Source organism: Natrix helvetica, assembly GCF_964273705.1.
Source record: "Natrix helvetica genome assembly, chromosome: 4".
NCBI lineage: Eukaryota > Metazoa > Chordata > Lepidosauria > Squamata > Natricidae > Natrix > Natrix helvetica.
The window spans coordinates 115,300,276-115,323,664 of record NC_138550.1 but is presented as its reverse complement, the minus strand read 5'-3'; the positions used below and the strand labels follow the sequence as shown (position 1 = coordinate 115,323,664).

Below are 23,389 nucleotides of genomic sequence, written 5' to 3'. Positions count from 1 at the left end.
GGCATATAAAAGTATGTGTTCATATTACAGATATAGGGATGATTTTGTTGTAAAATTGGAAAATGGTTAGGGTTTTAAAGGGTTGCTTTTTTAATTTCTTGGTAGCTTTAATACTTGAAACTTAACCAAAATTGCTGGACTTATATAAAATACTTGTAAGTATTTAAAAGGAAAGCAATGTTTTCAAATGAGTTATGTTAGTATTTGGCAAATGTATTTCTAAACTGGTTAAAACAATTCTGTCACTAAAGAAGAAACTGATATTGGAGTGTCCCAAATGCAAAAGAACCTTTGACTTGTACTCTTTTAAAACAAAATTCTATGTTGACTTTCTGTTTAAACAAAAAAAGTATTTCTCCTTATGAGCAATAGAATTCATCCACCCAAGCTCCAGTATTGTTCCAACTTTCACTTACTTGTCTAAAAATATGGTAAGTCTAATTTATCAGCACTGCCATGGCTGAACATAGTTAATTTTAAATCCAGATTCTTTAAATTTTCCAATTATTTATATTTCTTGTTTTTAAACTGCCCAATTCTCTCAGAGATGTGTGAGTGGATTTATATCAGTGAGATAATTATTTTCTTTTAAATATAAATTGATGGGAAAGTGAACTTTTGAAAATGCTCTGGATAGATCCCCTTTCCCCATTGAATCTTTTAATCTAAAATGTGTATATCCAATACTACAGATTTGTAGATACTACATATACTACAGTAATACTACAATACTACAGAAGGACAGATTTTTTCATTTAAACATAATTCTCTATTTGTAATAAATTTAATGTGTTCTCACTGAAAATAGAACAGAATAAAACACAAGTAATCATGTAGAAATATTGTAGCTGAAACAGAGAGTAATAATAGATTAAAATATTTCTCATTTCTCAGAGCATTGCCAGTATAATCTTTCTGGAACTAGATTAAAAAATATACACACAACAGCATATAAATTAGAAAAAATATTTAATGCTGCCAAAAATATAAAAAAATACAAGAATGGCAGTACAAAGTATTTTGTTAATGTGATCTTACAACTCTCTACAGTTAATACAAGCATAAAACACATAAGACAAATTATCTTTTGCAAAGTCTCTTGCTGGTGATGTACTTCATTCCCTGTTTGTTTACGCTGTAAACAGATATTTATGAGGCCACTTGTGTATTGCTCAGACCTCATTTTTGTTTCCTGAAGAACAGTGATGTCCTGTTTTTGCATGTCAATAGTGTGTTATTATAGCTGAAGAACATTCTCAAGTCTTGGCAATTTAGGCGTCAGTCACTCTTGGCCTATAAACACACAATGTAAAAGAGTCACAAGTTCAGTACAGTCAAGAGTATAATTTTAGGGTTTAATAACTGTAGTGCAAATATATCAGTTGTTTAAAACCAAATATGAATTTACTAATGGATACTGCAGCTTGGATATAGACATACATGCGTGTATCTTGCTATAACAAAGTGTCCTTGAACTAAGAGTTATAAAATTACAGAAAATTCATAATGCTATTTGAATTGGTATAAGAAACAGTTAATCATCTGTTCCCTTTGAAATTAGCCACAAGTAAACTTTTTAAAACTTAGGCTACGCAGTGGAAGTGTAGCAAGTATCTTAGCATTAGCAATCACATTTTAGAAAGAAAATCTAAAGAAAAACCTGCTGAATGTTATATAACATTGAAGGGCAAGAAGCATTATGAGGGATCAATATACCAATTACTGTTATAGAACTGAGAGAAACTGAAAATAGGAAGGTATTTTTAAAATGTTTAATAACTGCAATTAATTGAATCAATCAATATATTCACAAGATTATATATTGATCAAGCATGTTTTAAAAAATGTATGTATCATGAAAATAATGCAACAACTTTTTTTTTGAAATCTTAGAATTAAAGTATCCAGCTGCCTTATACTTTGTGCTTATGATTGGTATCATGGATTAATGAACCTGGACAAAAATAGATAATATTATTCACTCTATAAAATATAGCCAAATGCTTACCAGAGGGAGTGCTAAAACGTTAAAGCTGAACAGAAAAATGCAGGGCTATAGTGCAGTAGAAGAATTCTTGTTTCTATCTTTGTAACCCCCAGGTATGGAAGGGAAAGATTTCCATAATCTTAGAAAGTTGTTGCCAACCACATAGTACACAATGTAAAGTAAGTCTATATTATTTATTTGGGGTAGAAATAGAGCAGAATGCCTCGGTTGATTATCTTTGTGTATAGATGTACACCTAAAACAAAGCCTAGAAACTGGTTAATCTCAGAGGGAACATTTCCTTTTATGGTGCTTTCATGTTTCCTACGTCATAGATAAGTATGTGTATACGTATGTAATGACAGTTCTGAATCAATGCATGAAAATATTTTTTAAACAATTCTACCTTATTTTGGTTTTAGCGTCCACAAATTTTATAAATGGCAGCATGATTGATACTACAGCATAAAATGGAAAGGTTGAAGCCAGGTGTGATCGAGTTCTCTTCAGTTAAAATACACTTTTTATTACCTTTCAAATTATAAATTGTAGGCTAGGAAGGATGAAATAAATGGCAGTTTTGTTTTTTAGTATTTCTGTTTCTGTTATGCAATAAAGGGCATGAGGAACTTTGCATTAAACATTTCAGTGTTTTCAAAACATGGGGTGCTATTTTTTCAAGAGCAAAACTTATAAAAAACTTAAGAGCATCTATACCAACACTAGACTCTGTAAATTGTATTATTTAGCCATAAATTAATTATTGTAGGTTAAACCTACAAGGTATTTTCACTGGCAACATGGCGTTTTCTTCTTTGGGGAAAATTCCCCAGCAACTCTGAAGAGCTTGCAGGATATGAAAGCAAAAGAACACCCAGTTGCCTCAAATGTATCAGCCACCTAACATATGCTGTGGCCCGGGAGTTTGTATTTTCATAGGGCCCATCTACTTTACAAAGTGGTCTTTTTCGAACATTAAAAGATGGTTAAAAGTGTATTTTTATCAGGTCAGTTAATTGTTTTAACTTAAACAATCTGAGATGGGGCTCAGAAGATACCTGTATAAATATGGGTGCTATAAATGATGGATGCCAAATGCTATGGCAATATTGTGTAGGGTATGTGTGGAGTTGTTTGCCAGAAACACAATTGGTTACTCTTATTCAAATGTAGTGATGGATTGGAGAAGATTATTTATAATATATAGCTTGTGCTATAGCTCAGTGCCAGCAGCTTCAGAAATCTTCATTTGCACCCTCCTTCCCTGTTAAATCTGCATTATGGCTACTTGCTTCCATTTGTAATGCTTTTTTGTTTTCCAAAATTACTATCAAATTGGTAACGTGCTGCTTATTTCAATTATTATAGACAAAGAAGCTATAGAAGAATAGGACTCAAACCCAATAAAACCCACAAAAAGTTTCACATTTAATGGAATGTGTAAGCTTTAAATACAAGCTATGGCTTCCAACAGTAGCTGCCGCTTTAACAAAACATTTCTTCCAAAGAGGCAGCCTGACACACAAGATCTAATCTCCCAGTAGCCTTATAAAATTAAATATTTTCAAATAAAATATTAGCTAAGCATAAATACATATATGCATCTTACAAGTAAATAAAGAATGAGGAATAATTATTTGCTAACATTTAATTTCTGAAACAATTTATTAATCATTGCATTGGGAATGGTCCAAAAAGTAAATTTCCAAGTCAATCTTGAAAAGTTGGTGGTAGATTCACCAATCGCTCATTTCTATTGGATAAATTCATACAAATGTAGCTTTTAAAAATACAATTATTTACAAAATGATTATATAATTATCAAATTTGCTTTACGTCTGCATAGTATAAATGGTTTGTGGTACATTAATAAAGAACTGTAACTTTTTGCATTCAGATTAACACTACATGGTTTATTGCTTCTATCATGTATGGAAGTCATTCTTCTGGTGACTTGGCCATTCAGGCTATTATCTATTGAACTATCAATTTAGATACAATATATACAGTTGCTGAAAATGTGCATTAATTTATCTAACAAATGTATAATTTGAATCCAAGTGGCAATTTGGTTTCAGAAGTACCAGTATCGAAAAATCCTGAGACCAATTTGTGATCATGTTAATCACCGATGACAAGACTTCAATGCTACAAGTTAAATTGTCATTGGTGAAGTAAAAACACATTTTTTTTGTCAGATGTGGCAGCAAACTTGGATCCATTTATTATATTCACTTTAAATCCCACTAAATCATGGGGTATAAGATTCATCTTAGATGCAAGATTGCTCACTTACTTACATGAGCATGTATTGGGAATACAATTTCCAGGAAGAATAAGCTATAACAAATACGACTGAACCAAATCCAATCTTAATAACAATAGGCTTCCAATATAACCACCTTTTTCTTTTTCTTTCAGATTCACTCAGCCTATGTTTCATCTGTTGCACCATCTGTGCTGTGTTAGCTTTTTTGTCTTCTCTCAGTCTTTTCCGTAAAGCCCTTAAAGAAAATACAAACTTTAGTCAGCTTTGAGTTATTCCATGCATCCCTTAATTACCAAGATATATTGGAAATGCTTGAAAAGCAATAGTGAGTTTTAAAAGATTAAATTGAAGGATGCCATTATATGCACGAATGGTGATAACTACGGAGATACCTTCAGCTTAACAACCCTCCACCCCTGCTCCCCCTGGTGAATACACAGGTCGTTAAGTGAGCATGGAGTACCTCGTAGGTGGGGGAGGCCCTGGGATATCCACCACTTAGCAGTGTCCAAGGAGGCAGATAAGCATCAAAAAACCATTGCAAGCTCCATTATGATTATAGGTCAAGGACAAATTGTAATTAATGTTAATCCATCAATGTATGATACCTCTTGCCCTTACTTCAAAAGCATGTTTTTTGATTTGACATCTCTAATATTTATAACATGCTTACAAACAAAACAAAAAACTACAAATAAAAATTAAAGGCAATTTTCTTCTGCTAACAGAACTTGTCAGTGGGTGTGCATTATTCTCTCCATCTTGTTCCACATCCTGGAAGTACATTCAGATGTCTGAAGATAAATTATCCATAGCAGAATGTGTAATGGCAGGGAACTGGTTCTTTGTTTCCTTCAGTGGCAAATAGATTCTCATACAAAGGGTATTTTCATACTGCCTTTCCATGTTCAGTGCTACTGATAAAAATAATAAAATGTAATTGTTTCAAAATTGTTGGGAGTATAAATCATAGAATTATTAGCTGTCAGGAATCCCAGGGGCCTGGGAAGGAAAAATAATACTACCACGCTTTAATTCAGCTAAAAAAGTCTACAGAATTCCTGGATGAACTATTTTATCAATTTAAAGATTACTTTGTCTTTGTAAAACTGATAAACCCTTGTCATTTGATACATTAGATAAAATTGTTTTTTGTCCACCAGTCAGTTTTAATGTTATTATAAAACCATTACTTACTTGTCGTCATTTGTATCTGAATCATTTTGTATAGGAGAGATCAGATCAACATCTCCTGGCTCTTGTTCCTCTAAAACCATGCTATTCCCATTGTATTTTTCTGAAGTAGGTTTAGTTGGGTGAGGAGGCGAACATTCAGAACTTGGTGCTTGGTCTTCTTTTGAGAGTTCTTTCCAGCGATGCTGAATGGGAAAAAATGTCTTCACTAGTTGAATCTTAAAAGAACAGTGGTCCTTGCTTAACTATTCTAACTGGGGCCGGATTTCTGTTATTAAGCGAAGTGGTTGTTAGGGGAAACATTACATGACTGCAGCACTTAGTGGTGACAGTTCTGGTAGTTTTGGTGCTATCATTAGGAGCAGGAGAAAGATGGTGAAGGTCAACCAAGAGTGGTGAAATGGAGGGCAGCCAAATGGGCAGAGACGGGAAGGAGATAGGCATGGGAGTCAAAGCACACACTGCAATTCTGATAGTGGATAAGTTACCAAGCATTGGAATTTTGATTATGTCACTGCAGGGGTGTTGCACTAGCTGTTAACTTTGAGGACTGACAGTAACTACCATGAGTTCAGTGCCACTGTAACTTTGAACAGTAACTGAACAAATGTTCATTAATGGAGGGAGGACTTCCTGTATTCTGTTTTGGTGAAATTTACAATGACCCTCCAGTGTGACTTAAAAAGCAGACAATGTATTTACCTGCATAGTGGAATCCCCCATTATATATTTAGCTCCTTCTATTACAGCCATATATGAAAATCTTAGTTGATCAGGAGTCTGAATGAGTCCCATCCGATATTTTCTCATATTTAATAATATTTGCTTGATATCTACATGAAGTGGGTCATTTCTTTTTTCCATCTGTATATGAAAAAAACAACACAAAGTTTTGGTGGCAAATTAACAGACTAGTTCTCTTCAATTTTCATTTGGTTTCAGTTTTAACCTGTTTTAAGATACTTGAGATTTTTTAAAAATAATATTTTTAATTTCTGTGGCAGTCCATTTGTACAAAAGCTGGGTAGCTAGCACGGATTAAACATTCATGCAAGAATGAAATGGCCATTCCAAGGAAGAGATCACAATGTACAAAATACTTGACCTCAATCTGCCTCTTCATTAAGATAGTGAAAATGGAAACAATACCTTTTCTTGAAGCTGAGACTTGTTTTATAAATATAAATACAGAGCTATAAGAGTTTTGCTGTAATACGCTATTTTCAAATCAGTGAAGAGAAGAATATGTAGTTAGCTTACAGTATAATCCTCAAAATGAAAGGGATTTATAACATAAAACCAAGACTACCGTAACTCTTTTTACTTTTCCTGGTAGAAATATGACTTTATTTCTGCTTCAGCAACCTATAGTTTGTTACAGTGATAACAAGCTAGTTTTAGAGGTCTTCTGTTCCTTTATTTTCAGGAAAGACATTATTTGTGAAACTGTCCAGCCATATCTCAATCTGGAAATTGTTTGATCAATCTCATTAAGGGCACACATCTCCAGATGAAATATAACTTAATTCCATAACTTACTAATTACTATTCCATTTACCATAATATTATGCGAAATGAGTAAACATACCTCAAGCTGGGCACACTAGGCTAATTTGTGGTTCCAATCTGGCAAATCTTTTGCTTTTTGGGCAAGGAATCTGAGTTAGTTCATTCCTATTACAATTCATAGATAAATTGTATTTATTTCTCATTAACTTGGTTGTTTTTAGATAAATAAACCTACCACAATAAGACATGTGTCTACCAATGAAAATGTACCAGAGCGTCCAATTCCAGCACTACAATGAATCACTGCAGGTCCATGTTCAGAACTCAAAGATCCAGATTCTCTGACTTTAAACAAGAAGTTGAGGAATGAAGCTGGGGATTCAGGAACTCCAAAATCTGGCCATGTAGTATAGTGAAAATGAAGTATTACTCTGGATTCACCAGTCTAAATAAATAAAGAAATTTAGCAGGACACACCTGATATGCTAATGAAGTCAACAAAAAGAACATGTACTAGTTCAAATATGGTGAGGGAAAAGAATAAATTTCGTTTAAAAAGTTTAGCTGCCCTAGAAAGAAAAAGTCTCTGAATTCCTCACTTTGAAAAGCCTTCTGGGAAAAAAAAGACAATGGAGAAAAATTGATAGATTCAATTGATTAATACTAATATTCAATTACAAGGCAACACAAGAAATTAATTTATTTAGTAAAACAAAAATTCAATTAAGCATTTTCATTATGATTTCTTTTTCAGATATTTCAAAAATCTGATTTCCTTTTGCCATACACTACTAAGCTTTATGGTATGAGACTCTCCCAACAGTCCCATAAAATGTCAGATTATTTAATGAAGCATTTGTATAAGAAACACTGAAAGAATGTCAATAGTATCTAATCCTTTCTCTACATGCTTATTATCAGTCATTTCTCTGTGAACCAAGATGTAGGAGGAATGGCAGAGCCAGGGGGATTGGTAAAAGAAGAATCAGCCTAAAATCAGTATGTAGTCACAAATAAACTAAGTCCACCTCCCACTCCACTTGACTGAACTGTAATCTGGTGCTACCATTAGTTGAGAAGATACTTGTGCATAGTCTTTTAGCAATACAACAGTTAAATTGAACATTCACATGTGGACCAGATCTCTTACACTTGACATAAGCAGTGTTCACACTCCAACTGCTATTGAAAAGCTACACAATTATGAATGATTTTAAAAACATTCTACTGCACTGAAATTTGTCAAAGTAAAATTAAATTAGTAATAACGTAATATTATGAAACTATTTTTATGTGGTAAGCACAATTTTAATGCTAACTTACCTCAATACATTCTAGCTGGAGTTGTCGTACTGTATAGTACGATTTGACATCTTCAGATTTTAGCCTCACACAAAATCCTGTTTCTCTGAATATCATGGGTTCCTCTTGTTTTGTTGGCCAGTACTGCGCACATTTCACCTACATTACAAAATAAGAATACTGCAATTTGTCATACACATTTGATACACATATATTCATTTACAGTTTGTGTAACTTATTTTGTATGTTGAAAACAAATTTAGCATCATGCAGTCTCATTCAGGGTCACAAAAATAATCTTCCAATTTCTAGATTGTATATATTAAAATAAATAGTCCTGCATTTCAATTAAAAGTTGCAAGTCTAGAGTTCTTGATGAGCAGCCATATTAAATTGGATTAAGTTGTAGTCAGATTTCATAGCTGTATTTGTTTATGTCTACCAGCAGAGTGTATACAACTGGTATATTAAATTCTTATTCCCTTTAGAATTCCCTTTGGAACATCAATTCCAAAGGATTGGGAACCCTATCAAATACAATAAACTAATTTGAACTAAAAAAAAAGGATAACTTACCGAATCTTTCTCAACAATTCTATTAAGCATGACAATTGCTTTGGTCTTTTGTTGCCATATCATTAGCCAGAAATGGCAACATGTGTTAGGAAGTGGACCCTATACAAGAAAAAGGAACACCATATAAGCTTAGAACTAAACCTTTCCTGAAAGAGTCAGATGGGGGGGGGGGGGACTTTATTTATTTATTTATTTAATTTCCCACCTTTATCGTTTTTAGGTGGTGAACATGTCCAACAAACCTTCCTTCTCCTACTTTTCTTACAACAACAGCAACACTGTGAAGTGCGTTGGGCTGAGAGATAGTGACTAGCCAAAGTCTCCTACCTGGCTTTCATGGCTAAGATGGAAGTTGAACTCATAATCTCCCGCTTTCTAGCCTGGTGCCTTAACCACTAGGCCAAATTGGCTCTCCAGTTCTTAATATAATATTGGTCATAAAGTATTTGGAGCAAAGTACATAGTGAAATATGGCCTATGTGTGAATATTATAAGCAGAAAAAATTCCTGGACCTTTTTCTATCTTCAATGAAACGTGAACAATCTTGCATAGTTCTGACTTCAGTTAAGCACAAGAAGTGTATAACATTGGCCAAAACTGCATACAATATACTAACAGTAAGATTAATATATTTATAAATATGTAAAATGCTTTTGTTATTTTTAGATTATCAGATTTTGATAGTGGATTGGATCAAAGTGCTACTGCCATGAAAAAAGAGATAGGCAATGATTAACAAAGATACTGGCAACTTCAGAATGAAAAACTAGCAAAAATATTGTTCTACTTATCTCTATTAGCAGGTAATATTTCTGAAACTAGTAAGTTAAATTTGGATCCAAATCAATTATAAATAAGTACTTTTAAATTACAACTCTTAGCATTTCTCAGAATTGTTCATTCTAGTTTAGCTGCTGGGAATTGCACTTGAACTTTAGATGGAAGATTTGCATATTCATTCTATTTTTAATAATACCTTTTACCTCTCTAGCTGCAACAAATATTCAACCAATCAACTTGTATTTTCCTGGATTCCCCTCTCTCCTCTTTTTCTACAGCATGTATTATACACCTTGTGTAATGATTGACAATAGTGCATATTTTCATAAGACTAGTAATTGAGTTATTTAAGAATTTTCAAATATCTACCAGACCTAGGCATTTTACAGTTCCTGGGCCATATCCAGTCCTTTGGCTGTCCTTGTCCAATCTGTGTGAGGTCAATCAGAACTTAGAAATCAAATATAATTAAGTGTATGCCATGTATGCAATACAACCACATTGCTTTTATTTTGATGGTACTTTTTTTTGTAATTTCCGTGTGTGTGTATGTACTTTCACCACCTTATTCATTGGGTCCTCCACAATAGCACCAGTTTCTAACATGGCTCCTTGGGAAAATTAATTGATCTAGATTTAGTAACTTTTAGTTATCAGCTTCTCTGTATTATATCGACCACAATTTAAGCCCTCCCAGAAAGCTTCATTTCTTCATAAATTCGATCTTACTTCAGATAATTATTTCACCATTCATCCACCATAGTTTATAAAGAACAGATTAAGTTATTATATTTGTTTCCTTTCTTTTAATTCCAAAGCTGCACTAATATGAGAACAAAATCCTAAATTATATTAACGTTACCATTATACCCAAATTAGGGAAATCTACATTAAATTTAAGATCAAGTTTGGTATAGTGATTAACAGCTTTAAACTGGAAACAAGCCTACTGTGATTTCTAGTCCTGCCTTGGAGGAATACACCAGCTTGGTGACCTTGGGCCAGTAATTCTCTCTCAGCCTTAGGAAGGCAGTGGCAAGGCAGTTCCACATATGATGCCAGGAAAACTACATGGACTTACTATGTAGGAATCAACAGAAAAAAGTTAATTAAGAAACAGAAAAGTAAATCAAAGCAAGTCTGGAAAAACAGAGAAGTCAAAGGAACCAACATTAGGCCCTGACTCTTAGAATAGACTATATAACATAATATGATCAAACTGTCAGCCTCTGTTTCGCTATTTGCTTTCGACTGCCATTGAAACGGGGAGGGGGGTCTGGTATTTGGGAGGGGAAGTTTAAGTAGAGGAGAGATTGAAAAAAGGGAGTTTTGGTCTCACCGTCTACTGCGCATGCTGGAGACTAGTGCTTGGTGTTGGTCAAGGCCAACCGTCCTGCATACCAACCTGATGATGCTCCTTGAAGATGGAACTCACATGACACCTAAGGGATTTGCAGATTGGACAGTGGGATGAGGGTTGCTGAGGGGAGGGGTTGGTCACATATTGATATTTCACGTGCTTTTGCCTCAGATCTTGCTTTGCTCGGCTGCTATCTTTTCATAACCAGTAAAAGTACTCTTAATTCTGCAAAATGGAGTTAAGTGGTTTCTTTCTTGGTTACTGAGGGAGGCCAGCTTGACACAAACTTTGTGTTACTTAAGAGTCTAATAATTACCTGTGTTAATATATAAGTTCTTTGAGCTTCTTCATTAACCACCAAACTGGCATTGATGTAATCATTATCAGAATTCTGTAGTATTACACGACTGTGATCATCTTGAAAAAATATCAGAAAAACATTAAGTTTCATATTATTAGCAATGTTGTCAGATCAACCAATTGGCCAACAAAATGCTTCTAAGAACAATATATAGTGAATATTTTATTCTTTCAGGCCTATCTGGAAAGGAAAAAAACCCACATTTCCTTGAGCATAATACTGTGGGGGCAGGGGGGCAGAATGGAGTGGATCTCAATTTATTGTATAACACATTATTATTTGCAGTACACATTTAATAAAATCAAATATTCTAATGTGAAAATTGAAATGATTATACCATTAAATGTCATCTCGCTTTTATAGTAGTTCTGGAAAGAAACGAAAGCAATTTAAAAGGGACAAAATACACTAACGTGTATTACACTAACTCTAGAGAAATCTCCAAATGAAGAAGTAGCATAAGGGCTCTGTTGTGGTTCTCAGAAGCAAGCAAAATTTTAAGTGACATTATTGTTAAATTGCTTCAATTTCTCTAAGGGCTATCAATAAGTACACTTTACTAATTCCAGTAAATACTACTTTCTCTCTAGATCTTTATATGTATCTAAATAATGCATCACATTCTGTATTACTTTTATAAATCTGCAGGCTTCCAGAAACTCTAGATAAAATATTTGCTTCCTAATACATAGTTGCTGTGTTGACACAACATACCACACATATCTTGGTTAGCTAGCCGTATTTTAGCCCATTGTTTTGATTACTGTGAACTTAGTGTTTCACATATACGCAGAAAATCTTACGGAGTATGCTATTGTTAAGTTATTCATGGGTAGCATGTCATCAGAATACTGCCTGCATAATTTTTCAACCTACCCATTATGATAGGTTAACACATAATTAAAAAAAAATGAATTGAGTGAACTGAGTGAAAATCTGAATTTCATCTTTTTAAATTCTACTCCACTTGGTAAAACTTAAAGGGCAGAATCCATTAGCATTTATATTGCCCTTCAAGGAAATATTTCAATTTATAATGTGATTCATTTTAGTAATTATTTAAGCTGTCCAGCTTTATAACTCTCATTAACATTTAAAGAGATCTGTGATTTTAACATATGTACATTCTGAAACAGGAATTTTTAAGCTCACAAATCACATTTACAGCAATAGCATAATCTCAGGACTTCTTTCTCATTAATTGACCATCTTTATGCTTCCCACAAATGTCAGAAGAAAATACCATGCTGATAAACATTTGTATCTACCTATATACAAAGGTATTTAAAAAAAAATCAGTTCAGGGTAGTAGCTACACAAATTTAGCATTCCACTGACCTGAAAAAGCCAATTCCAGCAATTGAAGAATTAGGTCCAAGTTCCAAAGTACTATTTGCAACTCCAGAATAATTACAGTATAAATTATTTTTTTGTTTCTTAATCTGTGGCAGAGACAAAATCTGCCTTAAAATATACTATGACTTCTTATCTCATAACATGTTAAAAATGAATCAAGAAATATTAATTTCTATGCTCAGGTTGTGCATAGTTCTTTTAAGAGTTAAAATCATTTCACTTGGATTTCAAATTTAGAACCCATGAACTGATACTATAATTAAAAATTATAAGAGTTAAGAGGATATATAAATATAAATATGATATATAGTTCAAAATAGAGAACCAAGAACATAATCCTAGTCTTTCTATCATTGGTTTAGTTCTTAATCTGATTTTATATAAATTTTATGTCAGCATTTATACTTCACAATACAGAAATATGCTTAAAAAGTCACTTTTGAGGGTTTTAGATAACTATTTTATCACGTATGTCAAAGACACTTCCTTTTTCTTCACTGCAGACAGTAGACATAAACAGAAATTTTAGCCCTATGTTAAAATATATATGCACAGAAACTATTGAAAACATGTTATGTCTAGTTACTGAAATCAAATAAAGATAATCTACTACAGTGAGGTTATGATAGCTTCCGAATACATTAAAATAATATTCAAACTTTAAATAGTGTTTCCTTCACCTTCAACTGTTTCAAACTGAATAATTAAGTTTCTTGTTTAGTATCTCAATTTATTGGAATTTAGATGTTGCTACTGAATAGAAACCAAAGCTTTTGTAAATACTAGATAACATTTGCCAACAGGAAAAACCTAAGACCTTGTTATAGTAAATCACAGATACTGGTACTAATGTTCTCGGAAATATGATGTCAGCAAGTCTAGATTTAACCAATGAATCACCAAGAAGTTCCTGTTTGGTTTCATACAACACAGAATTGCTTCATTTCTATATTTTATTCTACCAATGTCAATGAACAAAATTTCTCTATATCTTGTCAATCTTCAGTTCTACATACACAAAATCCCATATAGATCATGAAGAAAGAGATACCAACACAACTATCCAGTGAAAGAGAAAGGGCCCTTTCTCTTTTAAAAGAGTGTTTTTTTTCAACAGTTCCTGTAAGTCAAACATTCAAGAACTTTTATCTCTTTCAAATACAGAAAACAGATCTTTTTCAGGTATATTTCTTGGAACCCCCCCTTGTTTAGAAAATTATTACTGAACAAAATAAATCTGATTCAGGAACTCAGTGTTCTGACCAAGGGATAACACTTCAGCCAGGTGATTATGGGAAATTTGCTGTATTGATCTGATTATTGCTTGATCCATAACTTTGCCATTTGGGGGGGGGGGGAACGGGACACTGTCTAGTTTTTAAATAATCAAATGCAGAAAGAGTTATGCTTTCAGGAGTTTATCTCAAATAGAATAGATTCAATCCTTTGTCTCAGTGAAAAACCTCAATTTCGTGTCACCAAGGATGGGATTCAGCCAGTTTGGGCGAACTAGTAGTTCTGGTGAGCATTTGACCGCACCCATTCACCCCAGTGTTTTCCTATCCTATATTTCCCTGTTTTTTAACTCAGCTGATTCCTGCGGCACAGCGGATTGCCACACGTCAGCTGTTTTACTCACAGGAGCTGACATAGAAGATAATTTTTGAAGCTTAAAAAGGTTGTTTTTGAATGCTGCGTGTGTGCAAAGCGCGCACTCACGGAACCGGTTATTAAACTGGTTGCATCCCATCACTGGTGTCACCTACAATCGTCATTTAGAAACAAAATAACAGAAAATATCTACATTTAAAATATATATATATATATAGTGAGAATCCAAAAAGGGACAAACAAACATGGAATAGAAAAATGGTCAGATCACCAAAGAAAAATACTTGCAAGTAACTTTGAATTGTAAACATTGTGTCAGGAATGCTAAAAGTAACTTTGTCCTTGTCTTCAAAATGGGAAATGAGTAGGTCAGGGAAACTACAGATGAGTCAGCCTGATACTAATACCAGGAAAGATTTTAGAGCATTTCATAAAGGAATCAACCCATAAGCAGCTGGAAAGCAATGCAATAATTACCAGAAGTCCCCATGGATGAATATGTGAGACTTATTTTATTTCACTTTTTGATTAGCTTAGATTGTAGAAATGCTATAAAGATAATACCTCTTGATTCCAGCAAAGAATTCAATGGAAATACAGGCAGTCCTTGTCTTACAACCACAGTTGAGCCCAAAATTTCTGTTGTTAAGTGAGACATTTGTTAAGTGTATTTTGCCCCATTTTATGACCTTTCTTGCCTCAGTTATTAAGTGAGTCACCACAGTCGCTAAGTTAATCACCCAGGTGTTAAGTGAATCTGGCTTCCTCACTGATTTTGCTTGTCAGAAAATCGCAAAAAGATATGTCATTTGGAACAGAGCAATGGTGAGAAATATGAACCACAAATATGAATTTTGACCATGTGATCATGGGGATGCTGCAATGGTTGTAACAGTGAAAAATGATCATGTCAGTGCCACTGTAACTTTGAATGGTCACTAAATGAACTGTTATAAGTCGAAGACTACCAAAGCAATCTAAAAAGCAATCCTATATGTGGGCTGCATAATTCAAATATCATTTCCCAGTTTTTTCTTCAAAATGCAGAGACATATTAAGTGGTTAGAGGTAAATCCTGAATCCTATATTGTTTTGCATTTTGTGGGTAAATATTACTTAAATTTGCAGACAAAAAATGCGGATAAATTTAAGAACAGAATTCAAAATTAACGTAATAAGGGAAATGGACTGACAACACACAAATGGACTGAAATGTAGGAGTATCTGTTAGAAAAAAGTAAGAGCAGTTTATAAGTGGAACCAATTACCTGGAGACTTGATCTCCTGCTGAATAAGTTTAAACAGAGACTGGAAAATTATCTGTTGGGGATTGCATGGAACAAGAAGTTAGACCCAGGGGCCCAAATAACTCCTTCTGTCCTTTGATTCTATGTAAATATTTTCATCTACCTTTTCTAATACCTCCATACCACTCAGAATGGCCAACAGTTTAAAAAGATAGAATAGTAATTCAAAAAGAAACTGAAAATACATCAAAATGAGAGTGTTAAAGCCCAAGTAAAATATTGGAGAAGTCTTGCACTTTCCATGCTTCTACTTGTTCAATTCTTTAAAATTAGTTAATTTAATTCTAGTCAAACATCACTACATTAATGTATACAAAACACTCACAAAATAATAGAATCAAGCACACTTATCACAACACAGTTCTGACTGTTTGCTCCAAAGAAGATGCTAAGAAACAAAGGAGGCAGAGAACGTACCCCACATCTCTTATTTCAACACTCTTAAGACAAGTTCAGGTACTGTTAATTATATACAGAAAATGCAGATACACAAAAAACTACAAAAAATATGGTATAATCACTCAAATAACTGGAGGAATAATCTTGGAATCATTTGAAAAATTAATATATAAAGTCAGATTTCATGATATGATCACAGAGTGCTGCTGCAGTCTCTTTGTGGTCAGTTTCAGGACAGAATACTGCTTAGAAGTCTTACATATACAGTAGTTGCACACTAATTTGAGTTCAACAGAGATAACCTGAATGTTAAAGGAGAACAAAAAAAAATAAGTCTTTATTTTTTATTATTTAGTGGGGCCGCATTATTAACTGTCCAGGGCCACATGTAGCCTGTGGACTGCAGATTGTACATGCATGAATTATAGTAAATGAAATCTTACTTACATGGGCTAACATCTCTGTATCTGTTCCGATTCCGGTTTTCTGCATACTTTGCCACTTTATGAGGATAATCACTGGATTGATGCCGGATATCCTTGAAAAAATAGCAATAGTTAACCAATCTTAATTGTCTGGGAGGAAAAAGATTTTGTAAAAACAACAAGATATTACACAAATCAGTCATTCTTTAAACTGAAACATATAAGTATGAAATAGGAAAATCCTTGTGAAGCACAAATTGACATTAAAATTGTGCACTGCAGGATGAGCAAAAGGCCTTGAGCTCATACCTACTCTTTTTTATACCACAAAGAAATCCAGTCTTTTGTTGTTGTTGTTTTTTAAAAAAGGCCCATTCACCTGAATATGGCAAGAGTTAAGCAACTGTCATAAATATGAGTCAGTTGCCAAGGGTCTAATTTTGATCACATGACCATAGGAATGCTGTAAGTGAGAAAAAATGATAAATGACTTTTTTACACTAACTCTAGAGTAATTTCCAAATCAAGAAGTAGCACAAGGGCTCTGTTGTGGTTCTCAGAAGCAAGCAAAATTTTAAGTGACATTATTAAATTGTTTCAATTTCACTAGGGACTATCAATAAGTACACTTTACTAATTCCAGTATACTAATTTGTGACTTTTTCAGTGCTCTTGTAACTTTGATCACTAAGTGAACTGTTGTAAGTTGAGGACTATCTGTATAATGATACTTTTGTTAACCAACTCATTAGCTTTACATAGAAGGTTGATCCATAAATGAAACACATTGAGAGGTTGCCACAGCACACTCATTCAAAATTAATTAATCCGATTTTAACTAAGTAAATTATGGGCAAATATATATATATATATATATATATATATATATATATATATATCCGATTAATCCGATTTTAACTAAGTAAATTATGGGCAAATATATATATATATATATATATATATATATATATATATATATATATATATATATATATATATATATATATATATATATATATATATATATATATATATATATATATATATATATATATATATATATATATATATATATATATATATATTATAATTACCACTGTCAACACATCAATGATCCATATGTAGAAACATAACAGTGTTTAAGTATACGGTAGTTATATTCTGTATGGGAAAAACAAATGTTAATTTCCTTCTGCAGACTAGAGTTGTTCTGTTTTTTCAAGTCCAAGAACTGGACAAATCCCTACAGTTTTCTTGGCAAGATTTTGCATAAGTGGTTTGCTATTGCCTCATTCTTAGGGCTGAGAGAGAAAGTAACTAGCCCAAGGTCACACAGCTGGCTTTGTGCCTAAAGTGGGACTAGAACACACAGTCTCCTAGTTTCTAGCCCCGGGATGGCGAACCTGTGGCACGCGGAGCCATTTGTCAGGGCATGTGAGGAGCTGCCCTGTTAGCTGGCCAGAGTGCATGTGGGCGCTGGCCAGCTGTTCACCCTTTTTAAAAGCCATTTTTTGCCCTTCCCAGGCTCCAGAGGCTTTATAGGAACCTGGAGAGGGCGAAAAAAGCCTCCCCCGCTCCCCACGGAGGCCCTCTGGAGGCTTCATGACCTTCCCTGAAGCCTCCGGAGCACAAAAACCGGCCCTATGAGCAAACCGGAAGTTCGGGAATGGACTTCCGGTTTGCTTGGAGGGTCGTTTTGAGCGCTGCAGAGACTTCAGGGACCTTCAGGAGGCTTCTCTGAAGCCTCCGGAGCAGTCAAAACAACCATCCGAGCGTTTTGACTGCTCCGGAGGCTTCAGGGAAGCCTCCTGAAGGTCCCTGAAGCCTCTGGAAGGCCTGCGGGGGCGGGGAGGCAGGCTCATATAAAGCCTCTCGAGCCTGGGGAGGGCGAAAAAAGCATGCAAAAAATGGGGGGTTGCACCTGTATTGTAGATGATTCCCCCAATGCTCAACTATAAACCCCTAGTAAGGATGGAATTACAAGCAAAAGATCCTAGTTCCCATCCTCTGTAATGAACAAAATTCCATTCAACTCACTGTTTATATGGCTTTAAAATAAATCCGAGAAGTATAAAATTATATCATTTAATGAATATTCATAATAGTAATGAAAATGAAATGGCCAGGGGTAATATACTGCTAATCACTAAACACATAAAATTACTCTTAATTATCTATGCTTGATTTCAGTAAGAATACCATGCAGATAATTCTTTGAAAGGGTTCACAATTAGGGAGTCTTTTGTTCTGATCTAGCAAGGCAACCCTTATCTAAGAAAACAGTATATAATTATAGCAGAAAGCTTAAACAACAGAGATGTAAAATCAACCCTTGGCTATTCATATAGAGAAATGTTGACTTAAGACTCAAATCAGAGTGAGAAAAACAACTTAATTTTTCCTACCAGCCTAAGAATTCAGTCAGTATTTTCTAAGGCGGGGGTGTCAAACTCAGCGGTGTCTCATATCTGGACTCCCCCCCCTTTGTTAAACCAGGTGTGGCCACCACTTGACACATCTGGTCTGTGGGCCAGGAGTTTGATGGCCCTGTTCTAAGGCATCTAGAAAATGGCACCAGCAAGTATGTTTTTTGTGCTAATCATACTTGACTTCTGATTTATAGGCTGTTTCTGTATAATATATTGAACCACAAGCTAGTGACCACGGTTTAATCTAGTGTGTTGCATGAACCCAGCCAGTTTATGCTAATATGTTTCATTAAAAATTGAATGGGCTAAAACATGGTCCAGTTAATTACTGGGGAGCATTTGCAAATACAGATACTGATTCTCAATGGAGTTTGACAATTTCATTCAGATTTCAAAAGTTCCAACTTTAAAACTATGCTTAGCTTTTAAGAAGGTGATAAATTCAAATAGCTATACTATAAATTATTAAAACTGAGTAAAATAATTTTATGGCTAATTATAATCTATCTCGAGTCCCCAATCTAATTGTTAACTCAGTTAAACACACATTACTATTGAGCATTATAATTACAATTTTGTCCAGGGAGGGATTTACCTGCATAAGAAATTAATTTCATCTCTTCTTCTGCTGGTGCCAGGAGGCTAAATTTCTTAACCTAACATTCAATAATATAGTTAAGTAAAATTCCTAACACAAGATTTAATGACCCCCCACTAAAAAGCACTTTGCTTATTTACCAATGAAAAGCAGCTAATTTCAAATAAGATCTCTAAATTACTTAAAATCATATTATATTAAGTATACAAATAGGCAGGATTATGTGCATGGCAGTCACATTTTTATTATGCTTGCACAATTGTGGTATTTCACAAATTGCAAATTGCAGCCATTTTAGGAACATTTTTTTAGCAACTCAGCTCTTGTCAGACTTTTGGTTAAAACAGACAACATCTAAGGCTTTAAAAAAAGAACCCATAAAAATATGTGTGTTTCAAGTACTAGCATTGAGATTTATCTATAAAACTGAATCAAATTTCAGTTTGAAGTTTCAGTTCCTATCAGTCTGTGGCTCAGCGCCTGGTGATGTAAAGCTCCAGGGAGGAGCAAAGAGCAGCAGTAAAAATTCATCACATTAATTGTGAAACTAGAAAGTTACACAATGGGACTCTATTAAAAACAGGGTCAGCTATATTTTTACTGTGTTAAAAAGGTGCCAGTAACCTTGAACATAAAAGGTTTACTGCATATCCAAGTCAATTAAAAACCACTTGATTAGGGCATTAAATAATTCAAATGACATCCACTTGATTCTCCTAATGGTTAATTGAACAGAATATTTCCTAGATTTTTTTGCTATTTTACATCAAATACCAAGATTGAATTATGATAAATCATCTTTAGTGCTGTTTCTGCTGGTGGTCACTTTAATATTACCATCAAACAAGTTACCTATCACAGTTCTGACTGGAAGATATCAATTCATCTTTTCTTATTTGTATTTACAATCTTCCAACAGAGACAGGTAATACTCAGTTGTCATTTAGAACTATAACTTCACAACCTCCAGCTAGCATGGAGCCAAGAACTATAATCCAGAGTAACTAGTATAGTTACTCCAAGAACTATAATCCAGAGTAACTGCCAAGAACTATAATCCAGAGTAACTAGTATATAATAAGCTGTCAATTCTACTCCTATGAGATTCCTAAAGAACATTGAGATTTTTTCTCACAAAAGCATCATACCTTTAATACTAATACTTTTTTTTGTCCAATGATGTGTGCAATGTAAGCAATGAGATTAAAAATGATAATTCAACAAACACTTGAATAATACAAAATATGGATAATTATCTTATGTAAGAGCAACCACATGAGTGCCCTTTAAGATGCCAAGAAACATATTTATAGATGTAACTACAACACATATGTCTCTCTGAAAATGTTTAATTATAAATATATTCTTTTTTAATACTATTCCACCAGTTCATTCCTATTCAGTTTTTGGGGGATATTCTTGTCCTTAGCCTTGTACAGAGAAAGTAGAAAGTTCTACGAAAAGAAATTTTTTTTTTAAAAAAAATATACTTTAGTGCACAGTTAAATCTGTTTAACTATTAATTCTAACGACTATTATCAACCAATTACTCTTGTGAGGACATAAAGCCTATTCTTAATAGTATTTAATGGGCGTAAATATTGACTACATAACTCTTTAAGAAAATACTGTAATGCCTGGTTCCATAATCCTACTTCGGTGTCATATAAGTTTAGGAAAGTTTTTTTTTTTGACATTTAGCTACTCTTGTGTCCATTCAATAGGATCTAATTGAAATCTACAAGGAAATGCATACGTATGCTGTTTTTGAACACCCTAACCCTGTGATAGCGAACCTATGACATGCGGGCCATAGGTGGCACGTGGAGCCTTCTCCAGGGGCACGCAAGCCATCGCCCAGGCCAGCTCTACTGGGCACGCGCGCGCACCTCCTGCAGACCAGTTGATTTTTGGGCGTGTGCGGGGAGCAGGGCGTCACATGCAAATGAGCTGGGAGGGGGCAGGGGAAGTACAGGGAGGGGTGCACTCTGTTTTTGGTGCCAGGAGGCGATCAAGGCAGTTTGCTCTAACCTGGGTATGTCAACACTAAGTACAAAACACACTTCACCATCACACTACGATCATTTGCAATTGCCCTCAAGGGCAATAATAACTTTTCCCAACAGTTCGTTTAGTGACCGTTCAGATATAACAGCACTGAAAAAAGTGACTTATGACTACTTCTCATATTTATGACCGTTGCTTCATCCCCCTGGTCACATCATTTTATATACCAGATGTTTGACAACTGGTTCGTATTTATGATGGTTGCAGTGTGCCGGTGTCATGCAATCATCTTTTGCAACCTTCTGACAAGCAAAGCCAGATTCACTTAACAACCATGCCACTAATTTTAAGAGCTGCAGCGATTCGCTTAACAAGTGTGGCAAGAAAAGTCGTAAAACGGGAGGTGGGGAAAACAAATTTCTCATTTAGCAACATAAATTCTGGGCTCAATTGAGGTTGTAAGTCGAGGACTACCTGTATTCGGTTCCAGAGTTCAGGAGCCCAAGAAAAGCTTGTATCCAGGGAGTCCAGCAAGGCAACGGGACAACCACGTGGGGACAAACCACCGGGAGGAGCTCAGCTTTGCGAAACTTCCTCGCCGCCTTAAGACTTTGCCTCTCCCCGCCCTTGCCCGCCGCTTAAACTGGCGACGGAAGGCGAGTCGTTGGAAGCCACTCGCCCGCTTCCCTTTCGGCCGTCAGCGCTTCTCCCTTCTCCTTGCGCCCCCCCTCCCTGAAATTCACGACATGCGCACTCCTCTCCCCGAGCCTCTGCGCGGTTTCTTCTTCTCCTCTTGCGTTTGAAGCGGCCTCGGGGGTTCCTAAACTTTCCCTCCCCCCGCGGACCCACCCTCACTTACCAAGTAGCGGGGCTGCCAGTCGTTAGCATCGTCGACCTCCTGGAACTCCTGCTCTATCGTGGTGATGACGGACATAATGGCGGCGGTAGCCAGAAGGTTGGAAGATAGCCGCTGGCAATCGGCAACTTCATCACCTACCTCCCGCTGCTGACAGGGCGAGGACGCCGAGCCCGCCCCCTCCGCCGCTCGCGTTACCTTCAACGAGCTTCCGCGCCGCGCGCCCACTCAGCTGGCTTCTCTGGAGCTGACGCATGCGCGTGGGCCGCCTACTGGATTAGCGCTGAACTCCGCCCGCTATAGGAGAGGAGGGGGAAGAGAGAATGCGTACCTGGGATTGGGTCATCGGTCGCTTTGTGTGGGGAAGTTCCCGGAGTGGGTTGACTTCAGGGGCTGGGTGTTTTTTGTTTTTTTTTAATTTAGTTTGTCACTCATGTACAAGATAATCATATTTTTGCTTTGAGCTAAACACGATTGAATTGTGGTTTATTGAAGCACAGCTAAGCTAGGTTTATTTATTTATTTAGTTTGTCACTGTCACAGCGTTTTTTGTTTGCCAGCTGTGCTTAAACTCTAAGACATATGGTAGACTGATCTGACTCTTATCACTAAGCTCATTAGGCAGGTCCACATTCTTTTCCACATTATCATTATTCTTTTTTGTTCGCCTGCCAAGAAGTTAGGCAGGAACACTGCCAAAATGTAATCATTAGCTAGTAAGTTTTGTTTTCATTTTCTTTACAATAAAATGTGTTTCTTAGAATATATCTCGGGTTTATTTTTCTTAATTATGAAGTATACTTCAAGGAAAAACCACGGTTCATCCCTCATTAAATACAATTACCCCAGGAGGGGAACAGGGCTGAAATTCCACCCTGACAGTCACTCATGTACAAGATAACAGGAATAAGAATAAATATGAATAAGAACAGAGGAAATGGGTACAAATAAATGGGAACAGTTGGACAGGGATGTTAGGCACGCTGGTGCGCTTATGCACGCCCCTTATGCTAGTTTGAAGCTTCAAAACAAACCATACATCATTCACATTACAATGACCAG

At 35.2% G+C, this 23,389-nt stretch overlaps 1 protein-coding gene across 6 annotated transcripts; it reads right to left on the bottom strand.

Moving 5' to 3' along the window:
- Nucleotides 1–952: 952 nt before the first annotated feature.
- PTPN2 (protein tyrosine phosphatase non-receptor type 2) lies at nt 953–22,593 on the bottom strand. 6 transcript variants are annotated; one of them, XM_081950540.1, is made up of 11 exons: nt 22,331–22,593; nt 16,460–16,550; nt 15,575–15,626; nt 11,295–11,395; nt 8,838–8,936; nt 8,283–8,420; nt 7,195–7,404; nt 6,153–6,314; nt 5,454–5,635; nt 4,284–4,491; nt 953–1,293 (listed from the first exon to the last, which is right to left on the bottom strand). In XM_081950540.1, the coding sequence occupies exons 1-10, from the start codon at nt 22,357–22,359 to the stop codon at nt 4,284–4,286; spliced, it is 1,272 nt and encodes a 423-aa protein (XP_081806666.1). In that variant the 5' UTR covers nt 22,360–22,593; the 3' UTR covers nt 953–1,293. The 6 variants fall into 6 exon arrangements, with proteins under 6 accessions (XP_081806666.1, XP_081806664.1, XP_081806669.1 ...); XM_081950538.1 differs by having other exon boundaries at nt 4,288–4,491; XM_081950543.1 differs by having other exon boundaries at nt 4,390–4,491; nt 22,331–22,591.
- Between the last annotated feature and the right edge of the window lie 796 nt (nt 22,594–23,389).